This window comes from Anolis carolinensis, chromosome 4 (genome assembly GCF_035594765.1).
Source record: "Anolis carolinensis isolate JA03-04 chromosome 4, rAnoCar3.1.pri, whole genome shotgun sequence".
Classification (NCBI taxonomy): domain Eukaryota; kingdom Metazoa; phylum Chordata; class Lepidosauria; order Squamata; family Dactyloidae; genus Anolis; species Anolis carolinensis.
In genome coordinates, this window is record NC_085844.1 from 225,244,393 (window position 1) to 225,265,614 (window position 21,222).

Here is a 21,222-nt window from a genome sequence, read left to right on the forward strand (position 1 = left end):
AAATGACCCACATTCTTTGAGTACTACAAGCCTGTGTCAATCTCCCACCCCTCACCCCAATACGAGGAAGAATTAATATAGAGACAAGAATGATGGGCGGTATCCATTGCTTTATTCCTCAAGAACTATCTAGTACTTAGTACCACATTCCTGGAAATGTTCATTGTCAGACTGGCATGAAGAAATCAGTGACCCCGTTACCCCATTTCTTCCTTGAGGTGATCTTTTCACAAACTTTTGAAAGATTGTTTCCTGCCCAGAGCCTTGGGCAAAACATGACAGTTGATGGTTTCTTGCCCAAGCATCTTCACAATTATATTTAAGCAAACTCACGTGGGACCTTTCACTATTTGCCTCAGTTTCCATTCTGTACTCCAAATATTTTAAGTCTAGCTTTCTATAAAAACTGAAAGCCAATATCAGAAGGTGCCATGAAGACCCTTTGCGGCTTCCTTCTTTTCAGTGTCTTAGTCCTTTGGGTGGTGCTGCCACCTGCAAGTTTGGAAGGGACAACAGGTAAGTATGTGTCTCCATTTTCATTTTTTTTCATGGACTTGTGGTAGTAAGAACCAGACATTCTCAACTGTTTTTGAAAGAGAGCAAGTCAATCCAGTCAATGAATAAGAGCTGCTGATTTTGGTAATATACCCATTGCAGCACCTGCGCTGGATTTGCCTAATTGTGGTACCTTGATCATACCACAAATCCCTAACTCAGAATAGAAATGGAAATAATATTTGATTTTTTCCCCAAAAATGTGCAAAAGGTGAATTTTGAGTGTCAAAAATCATTCAAAAGGAAAATTCTAGACTGACAAGAATTTTTATAATTACTGTTCTGTCTCTACATGTTATTTGCTACAGTGAGACCTGGACGCTGCCCTCCTTTTTCCAAAATAGGATGTGTTGAACCTCAGCAAGATAGATGCAAAGTGGATGCAAAGTGCCCATGGCCAAAGAAATGCTGTTATCAACCCTGTTCTCTTCGTTGTGTGGATCCTATAAAAAGGTAACTGAATATGAAAACTGAGAGTACTGGGCATTTTAATCACAGCTAAGAAATTATCGTAGAGGACAAACTGTTCAAGTTCCTTGTAGAACGTAAAATAGAAATTTCACAAAATAAAGTTGTAGACAGAATTGTTCAACATGCTTCAGCAACACCGACCATGCAAATTCTGTAACTCATGGTCTGTACATGTTACTCCACCTTATGGTCCCTCTTAGTTCACAAAAACTAATTTTCACTTGAAAAATTGCCACAATATTTTGTTTGTTAGTAATGAGAGAGAAGCCCTGTTTTTGAGCTATGCTACACCACTCTATTCTCTTATTGATATTACATCACTGTGTTACTACAAATAAAAAGGGGAATGTCAGGAAACAAGTGAAGTATATTTTTATTTATTTTGATTGTTTAAAATGTATTTCACATACTTGTGTCAATTTTAATTATTTCTTCTACTTATTCTTTCACTCCAATTTTGCTCCAGTTTAAGCTCTGACACATCCTTTTCGCCAAAACTATGGCCCTTTGGTGGGCAGCTCTTGTCTAGTTGGCATGTTGGACAAAGAGCAAGCCTTCAGGCCAAAAGAGTATATTAACCAGTCGTGGGATACACACATGATATTGAGAACATGTTCACAGGATGATGAATTACACAGAATTCACAAGAGAGCTTTCGTCTTTTGAATTATAACAGTTGTTAATTAACAGTTGTTAATTAACGGCGCTCCATGCAGTCATGCCAGCCACATGACCTTGTCTACGAACAATGCCGGCTCTTTGGCCTAGAAATGGAGATGAGCACCAAACCCCAGAGTTGGACATGACTGGACTTGATGTCAGGGGAAAAACTTTATCTTTACTTAATTATACCAGCAGAAAGCTATAACATGAAGCTAGCACACTCACAATATTTTTAATAGATTGATAACCTTTCTTTTTCTTTTTCTTTTTCTTTCCTCAGGATAGATTAATACCTTGATGTGAACCTATGGAAATAATGCCTTACAAAACACCCCATTGTTTCTCTCTACTGGCATAGCAAAGATTCACACATGATTCTAAATATACTAAACTTAAGCAACAGGATTTCTGGTTGTGTTTATTGTGCTGCATTTTTTCTTTGTTATCATTTCACTGGATCAATTAATAAGATAACACAAAAAGTTCAGGTTCTTCAGAAAAATATGAACAGAAAATAAATCAGAAGATACATAATGTTAATGTAACCATATTCAGTTTAGTGAAATACATGTATTTCATGAAACTCAGCCATTGATCAAACAACATGGAAAGAGATGACAAAAGAAATGACAACTTTTTGTTACTTTCCAATGTGCTTTACCCTGACAATAATCTAGAACTGGGAAACGGGAAAAATTGTATCATAAATAAGTACATTTTTGTGGCCCTGATCTGGAAAATGTCTACTGGGTGATTGGCTTCACAATAAATGGCATTCAGTAGCTTTTTATCATATCCTCAGTTTCATGGGAAGGAAAGAGGAGATGTCAATGAACCTTCTTCCAACCTTGTCACATGGCCACCGGAATCACCCCGCATCATTGAAGGGTATGGGGAACGTGGCGCCCCACACCCCGCATCGCCCAACTCCTGTTCCAGCTGATCCCATGGGGAGAAGCATGGATCATGTGGCTTCCCATAATTGATTCTAATGGCAACATGGGAAGCATCCTGTGTTGATGCACCAGCAACGCCCCACAGAGCCATGCCACCATCATTTGATGGGAGTCAGCAGACTCCATGGGTTATGTAGGGCAGAGCCGGCATATGCTGCCAAATTTTGCCCTTTTGATGAGGTCGTTATTAGTTTGACTTTGCTGTCACATGCCATGCTAACCATTAAAAGTGATTTTTTGGATCATTATTTAGAATCTCTCAGATATTATACCCTGTGACCATTTTGCTTGGTGGCTATATTCCTATTACAACATCTTGACCACACAACCCTACTCATGCTCTGCTGCCTAAAGGTAATAATAATAATAATAATAATAATAATAATAATAATAATAATAATAATAATAAGTTTATTTATATCCCACCTCCATCTCCCCCGAAGGGGACTCGGGGCGGCTCACAGCAAAATCAGATACAACACAATGATAAAATAAAATATGAAACATCAAAGAACAATAATAAAAACCAATAATAATATATACACAGCAGCCGGGAAAAAAAACACAACATGGTATTAAAACATCGAGTTAAAAACAATGAGGTTGCATAGCGGATAAGCAAGGTGCACATTATGACTTGGAAATTTTAAATAGATAGAGTGCAATAGATTCATTTAAAATCACATCGGGTAGAGAGGAGCCCTGAATTTCAAAACAACCAAAGGAGATTTTTTCAAAGTAGAATGATCATGTTTAGAGCTCATATTTAGCTGCATGGCTAGACTGGATGATGATGATGATAGTTCCCCACTCTATATTAATGATGGTGTCAGTGCCAGTCAGGCATTAGGGGTAGAGCATTCCACAGTTACTATGCCACAACTGAGAAGGCCCTATCTCATATCTAATATAATGTCACTAGTGGGACATAGAGGAGTCCTCCACCACCACCCCACTCATTAATCCTTTGATAGACACTCATGGAAAGAGGTAATATAACTTTTAATATATAACATTTTTTGAATCCAAGCAAAACCATCATAAGATAATGAAATTCTCATCGACTCTGAAAAAGTCATTGGATGAAAGGAATATTAGAAACCTGTCCCAAAATCTGTTGTAAACATCCCAATATGCTAACAACCACTCACCTTTTGGTAGAGAACATTTTATGATTACATAATCATAGAATCATAGAGTCGGAAAAGACCTTGTGGGCTATCCAGTTCAACCCCCTGCCAAAAAGCAGGAAAATTGCATTCAAAGCACCCTGGAAAGATGGCCATCAGGCCATTGAAAAACAATTACCGTACCATTCAACAAGACCATTAAAACAGTACCATTAACACAGTTTTTGGTGAAAAAACATTATTATTATTATTATTATTATTATTATTATTATTATTATTATTATTATTATTATTATTCAGAGGCTGGATGGCCAACTGACAGGGGAGTTTTGTTGATTTCTACACTATGGTTTTTGTTCCTGGGTTATAAACATCATTTCCTAATTGGTTCTATCATATAAACATGGTGAATGTTTATTAAACTGCAAACACTTTGTCTTTGCATGAGGGACATCGTGTTATAGCACATTTTGGTATCCAGTCCACCACTTTAACATCGTCAACCACCCATTTAACAAAGTCTTTAGCACAAAAACAAAGTTCCTGATGTAGAACTACTACTTTCAAAGTAAGGACTACACAATTAAACATGAAAAAATACTTTCAAACTAGAAACATATTTTCTTTATTATTAAAAAACTGTTTAAATAAAACTTTGAAAATTCCCCAAAAATCCATGGTAAATGCGTTCTATCATTGAAGCAAGTTTCATCCCAATAGCTGTAAAAATGAGGAAGAAAGGAGCCCCTGAAATTTCCCCAATTATAGTAATTATGCACAATTACTGTAATGAAATAGTAACTAAATTTAGTTATTCTTATTATAGTAATGAATTTTTCACTAACTATACTTTAGAAACACTTTAGAAACAAAACGCTACTAACCCCTAGTTCTATAATGACTTTTGAACCATTTTTGTAATGCATCGCACATACCTATGTACAAAAATAATCAGGTTTGCTTTATATGACCCTATAGTTGATGTAGCAGGAAAATGTTAAGCAGAACCAAAACAACCTAATCAGGTCAGCGCTACAATATATCAGCTTCCTGTCTAAAACAGGATTGCATCCAGACATTGCAACCTCAATCAAACCAGATTTTTCTAGTGCAAAGCAGATCTAGTAGGTCTTCACCTCACCTGTTTGAGAAACACCAGGAAGGACAAGGCGGTAGTGAGAACTCTTTGAACTGAACTCTAGTGAAAGAATGAAGGTAGCTCGGAAAGGAAAGCTATATTGAGCAATTTTGGAAAACCTGTTGAAAAGGATGCAACAGAGCCTTATTAAACATGATATCTATTTCCTTTTTGTCCTAATGTACCATGTTGTTAGCTGCTTTGAATCCCCAATGGGGGAGAAAAGCGGGATATAAATTAAATAATAATAATAATAATAATAATAATAATAATAATCCTTTCAAATATTGAAAAATGGCTATCATGTCTCAACCATCTCTTCTACTGGCTAAACATACCCAGCTCTTTAAGACGCTCCTCATAGGGCATAGTTTCCAAACCTTTGATCATTTTAGTCACCCTCCTCTGGACATGTTCCAGCTTGTCAATATCCTTCTTGAATTGTGGCACCCAGAACTGGACACAGTATTCTAGGTGAGGCCTGACCAAAGCATAATAGAGGGACACCATGATCTCCCTTGACATAAAAATTATACTTCTGATGCAGCCCAAAATCCCATTGGCTTTTTAAACTGCTGCATCACACTATTGGCTCATGCTCAATTTGTGTTCATGAAGACTTCAAGATCTTTTTCACATGGCCTGTTTTCGAGCCAGGCGTCACCCATCATATATCTGTGTGTTTCATTTTTCTATGTGAAGTATCCTACACTTCTCCTTGCTAAAATTCATTTTGTTAGTTTTGGCCCAGCGATGTTGAGGTCCTGGAGTATTAGCTAATAGCTATCCCTCCTAATCTGGTGTCATCTGCCAATGATAATCATTCCATCTCTAAACCTTCACCTAAGTCATAAAGATGTTAAACAGCATGGGGTCCAGAACCAAACCCTGTGGTACTCCACTAGTCACTTCTTTCCAGGAGGAAGATTGGAAAGCATTGGTTAGCATCCTTAGAGTTCAGTCACAACAATTAGAAATCTACTTAACAGTAGTATTATCTAGCCCACATTTTACTAGTTTGTTTGCAGGAAGATCATGGGGGACATTGTCAAAGGCCTTACTGAAATCAAGATGTGCTACATCCACAGCATTCACTGCATCTACCAAGCTTGTAACCCTCTCAAAAAAGAGATACAATTAGTCTGGAATGGCTTGTTTTTAGAAATCCCTTTTGACTTTTAGTAATCACATCATTCTTTTCTAAGTGATTACAGACTGCCTCCTTCATGATCTATTACAGAATCTTTCCTGTTATTGATACCAGGCTGACTGGATGGCTTTATAGGTCACAGCCAGCATTTTGAGTTGTGCAAGCAATATGTTGATATGAAATATTACACAACACAACTCACTAAGCAAGATGCATCAGTTAGGGAGTGATATGATGATAATGATTATGATGATTATCACCATCACTTCAGACCCATCAATATAAATAATACTCAGTCCTCAGTGCTTGTACCTGGATCCTGCTGTAACCATGAAGTCATTAGGTGTTTTCCTTCTTCTGAGCCTTCTTGTCATTTCTTTAGAGATGACTCAAACATCTGATGCAAAAATTTGAAAAGGTAATTCAATCTTGACAGCAGTCCTGAGTACTGCTGTCAAGAGTGGCAGCCATGCATGACCTGCATTTCATTGGTGGAAATTAATGTTTTTCCTACATGAATACACAACAGCTGTCAAGAGTCAGACGCCAATTAACGAACAAAACAGAGTTTATTCAGGAGATAGGCCAAAAAGTAAACATAAACACAGAAGATAGCTTGAAACACTTAACTATCAGTGTTTCAAAAGCAGTCCAAATAAAAATATATCTCAAAAGTATGTTTCAACAAGCCAACCTATTTATCCACGCAGGCATTCAAATAAAACTAAAAAGACGCTTCAATTCAGCTTAAAAAAACCAAATTGAGTTGGCTTCTAAAAATAGGCAAAACAAACAAGGACTTGAAACCTTCCAAAAACTATGCAAGAGCTACAATGAGTAGCTTAAATCCGGAACTCCAAACAGGAAAACAAAGCAAAACAAACTTAGAGCCAGTGCAAAAGGCACTTTGGGTCCAAGCCCTTACTGTAGCAGCCAGCCGGCTCTGTGGATTTAAAGGGACAGTTCCCAAAAGAATCACCAAACTGGTCTGAGGACAAACAAACTAGAAATGCAGTAAACTGCTTCCACGATGCAGATAATGCCAGGAGCTCCAAGAGAAGGGTGAAGAGGCGTCGTCAGGGTGATCCAAGGTCAGGTCAGGAGACAGCAGCAGAGTCCGGAGGGCAAGCCAGTAGTCAAAAGCCAAGAGTAGTCATCAATCAAAGGGCGAAGACAGAAGCAAGGTCAAGTTCCAATCCAGGGTCCGAAAAGGGTGCAGTCATCAAAACCAGGTCCACGAAATGGCACAAAGAGCCAAGGCAACAATGGTAACAGCAGCTAGAAATAGTAATCAGAGTGCAGTCCAGGAAAACCCACACAGTTCCAGCCCTCCGTTGCAGAGCAATCCCAGATAACTTACATCAGAAGCAAAGTCCCAGTCCAGTCTTCTTGAATGAACAGAAATCCCAATGGCGCTTCAGCAACACCTTGCCACACGCAAAGTGAAGTGACCAAACATTCCCATTTTATTCCCCTTCCTCTTGGGTGTCCAAACACTCACACCCAAACACCAGGTGTCCCAGATCTTACTCCAAATCAGAACTCCACACAGCTAGAGCTCGTGGATCAGGCGTGCCTAATTGCTCGTCGGAGTTCCAATCATCCTGCCCATACTCAACCCCATGCACACTTAAAGAACCATCCTCCCTTCTCCAAGCATCCCAAGTGGGATCTGCTCCTGAAGATACCCCAGGTTCAGTAGTATCCATAGGCCCCAATTCCCCAGACATCTCCGGTGGCTGTGCCCATTCAGTGCCCACTTCCCCAGCCACCACCTGTTCACCAGCATCCATTTCTTCCCCAAACTCCCCATCTGAATCTTCCTCAGAAGATTCCCCATTGAGCTCTCTAATCCGTTTCCTGCGCAACTCCTCCAATGAGCCCTCCTCGCGAGGGTTTTTCCTTCCTCTTCTAATCCTACCACCATCAACCATAATCCCCGAAGGTGCAGTCACAACAACAGCTATACTTCGGAAAAACTATAGGGATGTGCCAGTTTTAAATCTATTGTGGAAGGTGTTGTCTCCTATTAATCTGTTACAGATTTCATGCCTGTTTATTATCTTCCATCAAAAATAGTGAATTCCATTTGGAACTGCAATACTTCCTAAGTAAACAAGAAGAAACTGGGAAATGAAATCTACCCTGAGAACTGGAGACACATTTCAAGATGGTCAGAACATGGTTATTTTATTATTTCACATGCCCCAGGTGCTGGTTAGAATCAAATTTCTGGACTATGAATTTTCAAGTCATTTACTGAACAACTGCAAATACTATGTGGTCATGCTATTCAAAATTCAAAGTTTGTCTATCAAATACAAGTTATTGAGCAGCTAAGCTATTCACTCTTAACTCTGCAGGGTAAATGTTTTGTTGCATGCAGACTCAGCTGATGGAGAACTCAGCTTAGATTTTTTTATTTTATCCCTGTCTCTTCTACTTCACATGGACTTTGAAGCCAGTGACAGTATGAAGAAAGATGAACCTAGGCTTGTTTGAAGAAAAACCCACTTATGCTAGTATGCAACTAAGTATGAGTACAGAGGCAAGAATGATGGCTGGTATCCACATATTCTGGTTGATTGAAAATAACCCCAGTTAGCTAAGTAGGGATTAATCGATAGACAAGGAAGATGAAGTTGTGATTCCATTGCTTTGTTTTTTAAAACAACCTAGAACTTAATATCACATTCTTAAATGGAGTGTGCTCATGGTGAAAGAAAGAGTCTGTTGTCAGGCTTGCATGAAACAATAACTTCCTTGTTTCTACCTTGAGAAAAGAATCTTTCCCAAACTTATGAAATATTGTTTTTGTCTAAGCAGCCTTGGGCAAGAATGAGAGTTGATTGTTTCTTGCCCAAGCCACTTAATTTTTGCATTTAAACAAACTTTCATGGGATCAGTTTACTATCTGCCTCAGCTTCAGATCTGCACACCAAAGATTTTAAGTCTAGTTTTCCAATAAGACTAAAATCCAGCATCAGAGAGAAGCATGAAGACCCTTTGCAGCTTCCTTCTTTTGAGTATTTTAGCCCTTTGGGTGGAGCTGCCACTTGCAAGTTTAGAAGGGAAACCAGGTAAGTACAAAATGTTTTTTGTCTCCTTTTTTCATTTTTCTCAAGAATCTGTAGTAGCAACCAGGAGCTTGGACCCAGTCTCTGCATCCTTACTTGTTTTGAAAGAAAACAAGCGAAGTCTAGTCACAATTCAAGGAACAAATGTAGGTGCTGTACTGCTGAGATAGTAAATGTATATAGAAGCACCTGAGAGAGATTTGCCCAATTTGATGCTTCAGTCAAATCATGGACTCCTACTCAGAATAGGGATGAAAAGAATATAATGATGATGATGATGATGATGATGATGATGCTTTATTTATGTCTCGCCCCTTCTCCTCAAGGGGACTCAGGGTGGCTGAAAATATTTTTAATGATCCCAAAAGTGTTTCTTGGGTATCAGGAACTCTTCACAAAGTGACTCCTGGGTGAGCTGGAGGCTTTTTTTTTAGTTCACAATTTAATCTCTGCAATGTTTTTTGTTCAAAAATGACATTTCCTGTGCAGAAAATGCATTATTTAGCCCTTTATTAGCATTCCCTGCATAGAAAATAAATTCAGTTTTCTGTGCTAACATTTGAGAATTTTGTCTGTCATAATCCCCCAACCACACAGCACAGTGAAGAATTATTATCTTCTTTGCAAAGAATGCTCTTTCCTTAACAGAGAATGCAGTTTTCTATGCCAAGAGGGGAAAAATCCTGAACTGAGATTAGTCTTAATTTTTTTCAAGAAATTCTTGCAACAGGGAGAAAATGGTTTAATTTAAGAATAAAATTACCAAAGAATTATATCCCTAACAAAGCTCTACTAAACAGATTTCTAGAATTCTTATTCCAGTAAGAACATACCTCCTCCTGCAATTCTCCTGGAAAATTCTAATTAATTTTTTGATTTATTCATCAGACTCATTATTTTATTATTATATTATTATTATATATATTATATTATTTTTTTTCTATTTGCAGGTAAACCAGGGCTCTGTCCATTTGATCGTTGCAAATGCATTGGTCCTCAGCTTGATCAGTGTATGGATGATTTTTCTTGCGAAGGAGAAGATAAATGCTGTCACTCTTGTTGTGCAAAGCGCTGTGTGAAACCAGAAAAGGGTACTTTGAAGACTCTTTGGTGTTTTTGGGGGGGAGGGGGCCTTTTGTATATAAGAACCAGCATGGTATAGTGGTTTCAGTGTTGGATTATGACTGTGGGAAGAAAGATTTGGATTGCCCACTTGGCTATGTAAACACACTGGGTGATCTCAGGCAAATTACACTATCTCAGCCTTAGAAGAAGGCAATGGCAAACCCCTTTTAACAAATCTTGCCAAGAAAACTCGAAAATTGGTTCTCCATAAGGTCCAAAATGACTCAAAGGTACTTTCCTGGTCTTGTGTAGGTCACAAAACATTGCTTCATGTGTTATTTGCTATTCTATGCAAATGTACTTACAATTTGAATGCATATACAAAAGCTAATTGTATCAAAACAAGTACATGGCAAATCCCAAGTACCAAAGAATGAGCTGACACCTGCCTTGATTTTTATTATCTGGCAGTAAAGGTTTTCCCCTGACATTAAGTATAGTCAAGCCTGACTCTGGGGTTTGGTGCTCATCTCCATTTCTAAGCTGAAGAGCCAGCATTGTCCAAGGTCCTGTGGCCAGCATGTGGATCCAAAAGTGGATACAGTATATAAGTACTGAATGGGATGACAATGGTTTTGTTCTGTTTATGACAGTAACTTTTCAAAATTTATGGATTTATTTATGAATTAATCCATTTTTAAATTTAGAATCATAGAATCATAGAATAGTAGAGTTGGAAGAGACCTCATGGGCCATCCAGTCCAACCCCCTGCCAAGAAGCAGGAAATCGCATTCATAGCATTTGTTCACTTCTAGCTTCTTTAGACAATTTTATGTGTTATCTGGCATGGGATAACATGATTAAATTATATAACAAGTGCAACAAAACGTGTGTGGAAATGACATAATGTGAACCACAGCATAGGAACATGAGGATTAATATGGCAGTTACCACAGTCTGCATGTGAACCACACTTTCCATACCTGTTATTGGTAAAGGGAGTAAAACGTCGTCCATGATTCAGAGCAATGCCCCCCATTATACAGATGTTTGCAAGTGCAACCTGTGTTTTAAATGTCCCACCTCTAGTTTAGTTGGGGGTAAAGAGAGAAAGAAAGATCAAATATCACCTACCAGACTTTTTGGTCGATCAAAGATTTACTCCCTCTCCCCACTCCCTCCTGTTTATCTGTACTTCATTTTTTCCCCTGGACTGAGACCCAAAGCAGCTAACAACTTTAAAAACTGTACATTTGAAAAAATACAAAAGATAATTAAAATTAAAATTACACATGCTATAAAGATTAAAACAAATCAGCTGAAATAACATTCAAATAAATAAAAACAATTCAAAATAATTCACTGACACCATACAGCATCCCTGGACCCCTACTTAAAAATCCTGTCTTAAAAGCCTACCTAAATAAAAAGTTTTAGCGTGCTGCTAGAAGGATAATGGGGAGGGAACCATTTTGACCTCTCTGGGAAAGGAGTTTCAGAGACCTGGGCACCCACCAAGAAGGCCCTCCCTTACATCCCCACTGTGTTTGCAGTGCTGGTGGGACTGAGAGAAGGATCTATCCTGATGATCTCAGAGTCCAAGTCAGCCTAATACAGAAGATATGATTGGCCAAATAGCTTGTACCTAGGCTGTAGGGAGCTTTATAGGTTATAAACAGAACTCTGAATTCTGCAAGAAGAGATGTCAATGAAATACGACACAATGCAACTCAGTTGCATAAGCTAAGATGTGAGATGATGATTATGATTATCATCTTCTTATTCAGACCTATCAATATAAATGTAACTCAGTCCTCGGTGCTTGTACCAAGATCCTTCTGCAACTATGAAGACATTGTGTGTCCTCCTCCTTCTGAGCTTCCTTGTCGTTTCGTTAGAGACTACCCCTAAAGCTGGTACAAGAATCCCAAAAGCTAATTCTGCCACACTACTCTTTTCTGCTTGGGTTAGACCTCACTTGGAATACTGTGTTCCGTTCTGGGCACCCCAGTTCAAAAGAAGTACAGTAGAGTCTCACTTATCCAAGCTAAACGGGCCGGCAGAAGCTTGGATAAGTGAATATCTTGGATAATAAGGAGGGATTAAAGAAAAGTCTATTAAACATCAAATTAGATTGTGATTTTACAAATTAAGCACCAAAACATCATGTTATACAATAAATTTGACAGAAAAAGTAGTTCAATACGCAGTAATGTTATGTTGTAATTACTGTATTTACGAATTTAGCACCAAAATATCACGATATATTGAAAACATTGACTACAAAAATGGCTTGGATAATCCAGAGGCTTGGATAAGCGAGGCTTGGATAAGTGAGACTCTACTGTATTAACAAGCTGGAACATGAGAAAAGCAAACAAAATGATAAAAGTTCTGGAAGGCATGTCCTATGAGGAGTAGCTTAGGGAGATGGATATGTTTAGCCTGGAGAAGAAAAGGTAAAAAGGTGAAATGATACCCATGTTTAAATATTTGAAAGGATGTCATATTAAGGAAGGAAAGAAAAAGCTCCACTTCTTCTGTGACTTGGACATGAAGCAATTGACCAAACAGAAAAAGAGATTCCATTAGAAAGTACTTTCTGATGTGAAGAGCTGATGATGGTGGAATACATGGCCTTGCAGATTAGTGCAGTCTCCTTCTCTATAGATTTTTAAACAGAGGCTGGATGGCCATTTGTCAGGAATGCTTTGATTGTGTATTCCTACATAGCAGTGGGTTGAACTGGATGGACCTTGTGGTCCCTTCCAAATTCTATGATTAAGGCAGCATAGTTGATATATGCTTTAAACCACCTCATTGTGGCACCAATGTCTGATGCACAGCTGGTTTTGTGGCATCACATATGGAACCTGCAGTTAGTTAGACGCAAAAATAAGTTTGACTTTGTTCTGGTGTCTTGTCATGATCAGCTTTTCTTTATTTGGCCTTCTGCTGTGGTTGGTGTGGCAAGAAAATGCCAGGCAGAAATATATTATGACAAAGAACAGTTTTCCTTGCAGTTGATTGTTTCAAAGCACTTGAACAAGTCAGGCATTGAGTATATCATCTTCTTGTCTAAAAAGTAATTGAATCCTACCATTATAACCTGCACCAAATCAGATTTTGCTAATTCAAAACAGATCAAGTAAGGCTTCAAACTTCATCCGTTTGAGAAACACCAGGAAGAACATAACAGCAGCGAGAACACATTGCGCCAAACCCTAGTAAAAGACCTGAAACTGCCTAAGAATAGGAAGTTTGACAAGCAGTTTTGGAGAATCTCTTGAAAAGGATGCCACAGGGCCTCATAGAACACATTACCACCAAGGGGACTTTACTGGAATAAAGCACATGCATGAGCCAAATTGGTATTAGTGCTCTTAATTATATACCTACCACAGCTTCAAATCAAGAGAGTAGGCCCTCTAAACTAGGAAGTGATGCAGGGGAGTAAGCAAATTGTGTATGCCACCAAACAAGGGAGGTCTCCCAGTGCACCTATGGAAACACTTTAATTGCAGATTAAATTAAATCAACATTCTTAAAGATAGAATGCAATTGACTCCAAGTTTCTTGGAATCAAACAGCAAAAAGGGATAGAAGTGGAGGAACTCTGGGAGTTCGGAGTTGTAGTCCAAAGTTGTTCTTGCATGTTCTGGTCCTTTGTCAGGTTCAGCAGGGTTCTTTTCATAGCAAGATAGTTGCTCTTGTGTATGGGTGTGACAGAGATCTGGTATGTTGTAATGGAATTTGAGAGAACCAGTTTCAAGTCTTCAATGCAATTCACTGGGTGCCCTTTAGCCAGTCGATCTTTCATACAGAAGGTTGTTGTGAGGATAAAATGGGAAGAATTGAACTCATTGGCGAAAAATAGAATATAAGTTTTATCTAATAAATATGCACTCATACCTTCATTTAGGAGCTCTGAGACCATACTTGGTAACAAGCCGTTGGCCAAGATCTTACATCCGTAGCACAAATTGAATAGTACAAATGTCCATATATAGATTTATATATTGATTATGCTACCAATAGTTCTTATGCTAATGACAATATGGTGCAAGTAAATGCACAATGAAATCTTCAGCAATATGTGCACCTGAATGCATAGACCATTGCAGATCTACATGTGCATAGCACTGCACACAAAATTCTCTTTCTGTATATTAGAACTGTATACAGACAGAAAGATTGAATCTCTAGGAGTTGTTGAAATAAAAACAGAGTTTCAATGCCAGATAGAAAGGTCAAACCTATTTTGTAAGAGTTTTTCCAGTTCCTCCAAATACTCATAAAAGGGCATCTTTGACTTTTTACTGAATTTATTTTCAATTATTTTGATTCTATGAATTTTTAATTATAATTTACCATTCATGTTTCATACATTTTTATTTCTCTCTTTGTAATGCTGTATGACTATTAATTACTATATAGGTCCCATAACTATGATGTTGTAGTGGATTCTGGCCAGACACCCAGTAATCCGGTAAACTAGTAAGTGGCTGCTGGGATCAATAGATATCAATTCCTTTATTGATCAGGAAATGGCTGTCTGGCATTTCCACTCTTTCCTGTAAGAGATCTCCAGTGTGACAAATGGGGAAATGATCCCTGTTGCAAATCCTCCTTGTACCAGAGATTACTCGTGCAAGGTGAGATGGAAATATAAGGAAATTTCTTTTCAGTTAACCGGGGAATCTACCCCCATTCTTCACAGTAGTTGCTTACTGGTAAATAATGTTTGGGAGACCTTCATTGTCCTTAAAGTAAGTAGCCCTTAAACTAATTAAGTAGCAGTTAGAAAGGTATGTTTTGTAATCTTGAGCATTTTTTCCAATACTGAGGAAAAGATAAGATACAAATAAATCAGTTGAGAATGGTGATGATGATAACAGAAACAACTCCCAAAATTGTGAAGGTGGTCTTCAGGCATTAATGAAATAAAGATAATATACATATATAATATAATAGGCATTACAAATCTATTTCTGCTTAGCTGTTATTGTTCTCTATTACAGTGAGACCTGGAAAGTGCCCTATTGACCTTATTAAATGTCTCAAGAAAGAACAGAATGTGTGCAAATACGATTCTCAGTGCCTTAAACCAAAAAAATGCTGCTATAATTTCTGTGCTTATCGTTGTGTGAATCCTGCATAAAGGTAAATAAACCAAAACCTTTAATTTCACATTTAGTAACATTTTTACTGTTGGTTGAGGAAACCTGTAGGAGATTTATGAATGAGGGATGCTTGGCCGTGTATGGGGCAAGGACAGGTTGGAATGCATGTGTAGACAGACACACAGCAGTAGCATTTCCTGAATTATTCATAGAACAGGATTTTGTGTTGAGATTTCACAAAATAATTTCACCACAGTGGCTGCAGGCTGAAGGGGGAGGAAGGGCAGAAATGTACTACATATTTGGTTGGAATGAAACAAATTTATATTGTTTCTCAGTATGATAAATTAATGATTTAAAGGTATTGGTGTGTCCATCTAAACATGGAAGCTAACCATGATCAGCCCTGGCTAATGCTTGGATAGGAAATCGCCACCAAATTCCAGGTGCTGTAAGCTGGGATTTCTTAAACTTTTTCCACTCATAACAACTTTTTGCCTGATTTTTTTTTTTTTGCAACCTGGGTATATAAGTATATAAGATAGGTATAAAAATCAAACATTGACTTATAATAAATCAGCCTTTGCAAGTCTTGCTAAGCAGACTGAATTTCCTTTTTATTTAGTACAGCTAAAGCATTTTCTGTAGAGTTCACTGCAAATACTGCATGTTGTTACTAGCAAATTCATCACTGGGTGATGTTCAGAAACTCTTTATTGTTGCCAAATTTCCCTGACCCCCGTTGACTCCATTTGGGGTCAGAACTCATAGTTTAAGAAGCAGTGCAGTAGACTATATTTGAGAGTAAGGAACCGACAAAACCACCTTTGAGTATTCTTTGCGATGTGAAATCCATGGGGCCTCCACAAACACATACACATGCTCACAAATGTGTTTAAAACATCTCATGCAAAGCAGTCTACTTTTGTTAAATTCAATTCTGTATATTAATGAAATCAGAAGTATGAGTGTGAACTGTTTCTAGAATCTGTGTACGGTCTTACTAAAATAGTTACTTGATGTCCTTTTTTCTTTTTTCAGAGCAAATCTTGATAGGCTGTGATATTGCGGCTTGAAAACAGCTCCTGCCCACTCTCTTTTGGCTTCAAGAAAAAAAAATCAGGCATAATTCTAAAATAAACTTTGTTTATGCAGTAGTATTGGTAGTGCATCTGTTTACTGAGTTATATTATTTCCTTACTCCCTATTCCAGTTCAGTGCATGACTGATATCCCAGGAACTAGAAGCATTAAGCAGAAATTGACCTATACAATCCAGGTTCAGAATCTACTTATGTACTCTGGTATACAGTGAAATCAGTAAAATGGAATACATGTAATCCTTCACATTTGCAGGTTTGACTTTTGCAGATTTGATTATTCATGGATTTGATGAATATATTCTCTTTGGGAATCTCTAGGGCTCCTTCTACTTTGAACTGGATTATATAGCAATGTAGAAGGGGCCTGAGTCCTCCAATATGATTCTATGGTCAGCTTTCACTGGACATTGACATATGCTGCCATTCAGAGCCGGCCCTAGGCAATTTTCAAGTGTAAGCAAGCAGCATTTTGGTGCCCCCCCTCCTGAAACCAATCACTGAAAAATAAAAGGTAGAATGTAGAGGTGAATAGAATATATATGTGTGTGTGTGTTATAGTCCCTGCATATGTGTTTGTGTATGTGTGTATATGTGTGTGTGTGTATGTATACATACACATACACACAATGTGGAGAATATGTGGAAAGGTAGATAGATAAGTAGGGAGCCACAGCAGAGGAACCTTCCCAGGAGCAAGGCCTAATAATAATAATAATAATAATAATAATAATAATAATAATAATAATAATAATAATAATAATCCGAAAATACATCACACAGTCCTAGACACTTGGGAAGTGTTCGACTTGTGATTTTGTGAAACGAAATCCAGCATATCTATCTTGTTTGCTGTGTCATACAACGTCGTTGTGTCAATAATAATAATAATAATAATAATAATAATAATATAAAAATCATCCCTAGCAATATCCAAGATGGCTCACTGCTACAGAATCTTGGGAGCTGTAGTTTGGTATGGTACCATTATTGGCAGAGAAAGCTAAGCTGTAGGAGTTGAAATCCAATCATTTATCCTCCCTATAGAATCAATTTTATATGCACTTTTAGCTATGATTTATTTGTGATTTTATTGTGTTGTGTTTTTATTATTGTATATGGCATTGAATATTTGCCTTTGCATTTGGAAGCTGCCCTGAGTCCTTTTGGGGAGAGAGGGCAGGTTAGAAATAAAATAGAACAATAACAATTATTATTATTATTATTATTATTATTATTATTATTATTATTAAATATCTGGAGGACTAAAGTTTGCCCATGCCTGCTCTATACTGCACTTTCCAGAACTTTCCCATCACAATCTGCTATTGAGCTGGATACATGATTAAGACTATTTCCAGCTTACTGAAGTTGGCTGTATATGTTTTGGCTGAGGGGGCAGAAATTGCCTTAAAGCCATCTTGTGCAGTTTCAAAAACTCAACACTTGAGAACATTTTGCACTATAGCCAGATATTTCCAAGGTCGTACCCAAAGGGATTGCCAAATATACCCTTTTTTGAGATGGATCTAAATCAGGCATGGGCAAACTTTGGCCCTCCAGATGTTTTGGACTTCAACTCCCACAATTCCTAACAGCCAGTATTTGAGAACACAGAAATGCTGGACCACTGTAAGAGCCACCATGTCAGACTACACAGAGAAGCCATTGAAATCCACAAGAAGCACATGGACAATTTCAACAGAAAAGAGGAAACCATGAAAATAAACAAAATCTGGCTACCAGTATTAAAGAAAAGCTAAAATCAGGACAGTAAATAAATAACAACACCTAGAAAATGGGAATTCCAGACAGAAAACAATCAGGGCCAGTTAACACCTCCCAACAAAGGATTCCCCCAGGCAGGAAGCAGCCAGGCTTTGAAGCTGCAAGGCTATTCAATGCTAATCAAGGTGGCCAATTGCAACATTCACACTTGCCTCCCACAGACGAGTTCTTTCTCCCACCCTGGACCTTCCACAGATATATAAACCTCACTTGCCTAGTTTCCAACAGACCTCATAACCTCTGAGGATGTCTGCCACAGATGTGGGTAAAATGTCCGGAGAGAATGCTTCAGGAACATGGCTATAGAGCCCGGAAAACTCATAGCAACCCAGCCAGTAGGCTGTTGCTGAACAACCTATGCACTTTTAGCATCAAAGGAAAAAATGCCCAGGATTTTCTCACTTAATATACAAACTGTTGGCATGTCTGGGGAAAAAGAATAGAATGCTTCTATACCAGGCAAGGGCAAACTTTGCCCATGTCTGGTGTTAGGAATTGTGGGAGTTGAAATCCAAAACAATCTGACAGAAAACTGGGAGTTGTAGTTTGGCATGCTACTGGCTCTCTTCTGCAGGGAAGGCTAGGTAGGGAGTTTGTAAAACTACAACTCACATGATTACATGGCACTGAATCTGTTGCAAATGAGCTGGTGCCATAATCCTCCTGGAGAGATCACTTAAAGGGATATCCTCTGGCTCTTAAGGATTCCCATTAGAAAGGCTTGCCTGCCTCAGGTGTTCCCCTTTAAGGCTAACTGGCTCTTGGGTAAGTCTGGAAAGAGCAAAACCAAACCGGGGAAGAGACTTTTTTCCTAAGAGGGAGAAAGAGAAAGAGGCTGGTGCTGGGTCCCTTCTTTCTTCCCTCCCTCCCTGCTTTCTCCCTCTCCCTCTCTCTCTCTCCACCTCTCCGACCTCTCTCTCTCTCTCTCTCTCTCTCTCTCTCTCTCTCTCTCTCTGCGACCTCTCAGAGAGAGAGAGAGAGAGAGAGACGCAGGGAGGAAGAGAGAGCCATGCCCACTGCTGCAGAAGGTGGAAGGCTTCAACTGAGCCGGTGATCCCCGTGGGGAGGGGGAGGAGGGGGGAGACACCTCAACGGCGCCCCAGGGGACCCTGCGCTCCAAGCGGGGGCCTCACTGGCCTCCATGTTGGACCGGGCCTGCTGCCATTTAATCTAGATTATCAAAGCAGTTAATCCACATTATCTACTTTGAACTGGATTATATAAATCCACACTGCATATAATCCAGTTCAAAGCATATAATCTGAATTTTATATGGCAGTTGAATTTGAATTGAATTAGAGTTGAATTGGAGGTCCTGAGGTTTTCTCTATGTTGCCATATAAAATCCAGATTAGATACTTTGAACTGGATTGTATGGTTAGTGTAAACTCTATAATCCAGTTCAAAGCAGATAATATGGATTACCCGCTTTGATAATCTCAATTATATGACAGTGTAGAAGGGGGCTCAGATTGAAAAGTATTAATTCATTTTCATGGAAGTCCTATGCCCCTAATGCTAGAGAATTTGGAGAGTTTATTGTATGTTAAAATGTAAGAGCATGGGATGGAAAATAAACTTTACGGATTACAGCTCCCATTATCTGTGTTGAATGAGCAAGCAGCTTCATCTGATATGTTGTCAGGGCTCAGAAAGGGTAGAAGAAAAAAGGACAACAGAGAGTCTTCCAATGTGTGAAAGCAGTCTTATTCCCCTTTCCAAAATCTCTCTCAAATGCCCTGATTCTGGAAGCTGTAATGCAAACAAAAAGTTACTTTCCCATGTTCTGTTTAAAGATGAATTCAGTTACTCATTCGGCAGCAAGTGAACAGGTATCAAGTGCCCAGAGGGGAGACACCACAACCAGAGATACCTAAATCCTGGTGATGTTTTCACCCACAGGAATTCTCTGGAATAAATGCATCCTGTCATCCTTGTCAACAAGTGCCAAATATTAGTGGAGTACTTTCATGGTAAAGCTAACACAAAACTCTCATAGTTCAGCAGAGTCTGCTTGCATTATTACAGGCATTCCATAGTTACAAGAATCTGAATACTGTGAATGCTCATCCCAAACTTGACATTACATTCTCACTTCAGGAGTCCAGTGTCTTAAGAATTTCTTAAGAATTTCACTCGATCTTATCAAGGACCAATCTCAGCAAAGGTCATTATGACCCATGGCCATCATGTCTCATAATTGAATAGATTCCAACAGGTATTTATGGCTATGATCTTAGACTGTTAAAATAATAGTGCAGTGCTTACAAAGGTAATAATGGAAATGGGAGGGGAAAGCAACTGTTTCCACTGGATGTAATTCCTTAAAATTAAGGCAATCTGGGAGAAATTGTTTGGAAAATAGTCTGATCTATGACGCAGGTGAATGTCTGAGTCAAAGGTAAATGTTTGAACCTCCTATATAACGTTACTAAACCTGGTTAAATAATGTGTTGTCAAAGGCTTTCATGGCCAGAATCACAGGGTTGTCGTGTGTTTTCTGGGCTGTATGGCCATGTTCCAGAAGTATTCTCTCAGGACGTTTCATCCACATCTATGGCAGGCATCCTCAGAGGGAAAACTAGGAGGGCCTAAAGTAAGCGCCCAGGAGGCTGCATTCGGCTCCCAGCCCTTAGTTTGTCCATGCCTGGTTTAACCCATGTGGAGTTTAGGAATAGAGAAAAAGGAGGGGTGGAGATCACGGGAACATTAGACATGGAGAAGGAGATAAGCGAGAATGATAGTATGAAGGGAAAGGAAGAGTTTAAATGTTGAAGGCAGCATGTTTTTTCCAACACATTAAGAAGAGGCGAGGAAATGGATTTTTCTCAAAAATCTGGATGTTTTGCCAATTTTCTAACAAAGTTGCACTCGTTGCTCTCAGATTATGATCACCCAATCTGTGAGAGGAGAAATTGGGGGAGGAGGCAAAATAAACTTTTTGAACAATTTCCACCATTTCCTTTTGCTCCCCAAGCAGGAAAGTTTGGTTGTAAGCTACCTCAT

At 38.6% G+C, this 21,222-nt stretch overlaps 1 protein-coding gene across 1 annotated transcript; it reads left to right on the plus strand.

The window, feature by feature from the left end:
- The first annotated feature begins 362 nt into the window (after positions 1-362).
- Positions 363-2,094, plus strand: LOC103278772 (omwaprin-a). Its single transcript, XM_008110081.3, has 3 exons — positions 363-516; positions 864-1,008; positions 1,970-2,094. Exons 1-3 carry the CDS (start codon positions 432-434, stop codon positions 1,977-1,979), a joined length of 240 nt encoding a protein of 79 aa, XP_008108288.1. The 5' UTR covers positions 363-431; the 3' UTR covers positions 1,980-2,094.
- Positions 2,095-21,222: the final 19,128 nt, after the last annotated feature.

Coding starts and splice junctions, on each gene's coding strand:
- LOC103278772 (XM_008110081.3), top strand. CDS start 432: ATGAAGACCCTTTGCGGCTTCCTTCTTTTCAGTGTCTTAGTCCTTTGG. Junction 517..863: donor AAGTTTGGAAGGGACAACAG/GTAAGTATGTGT, acceptor TATTTGCTACAG/TGAGACCTGGACGCTGCCCT.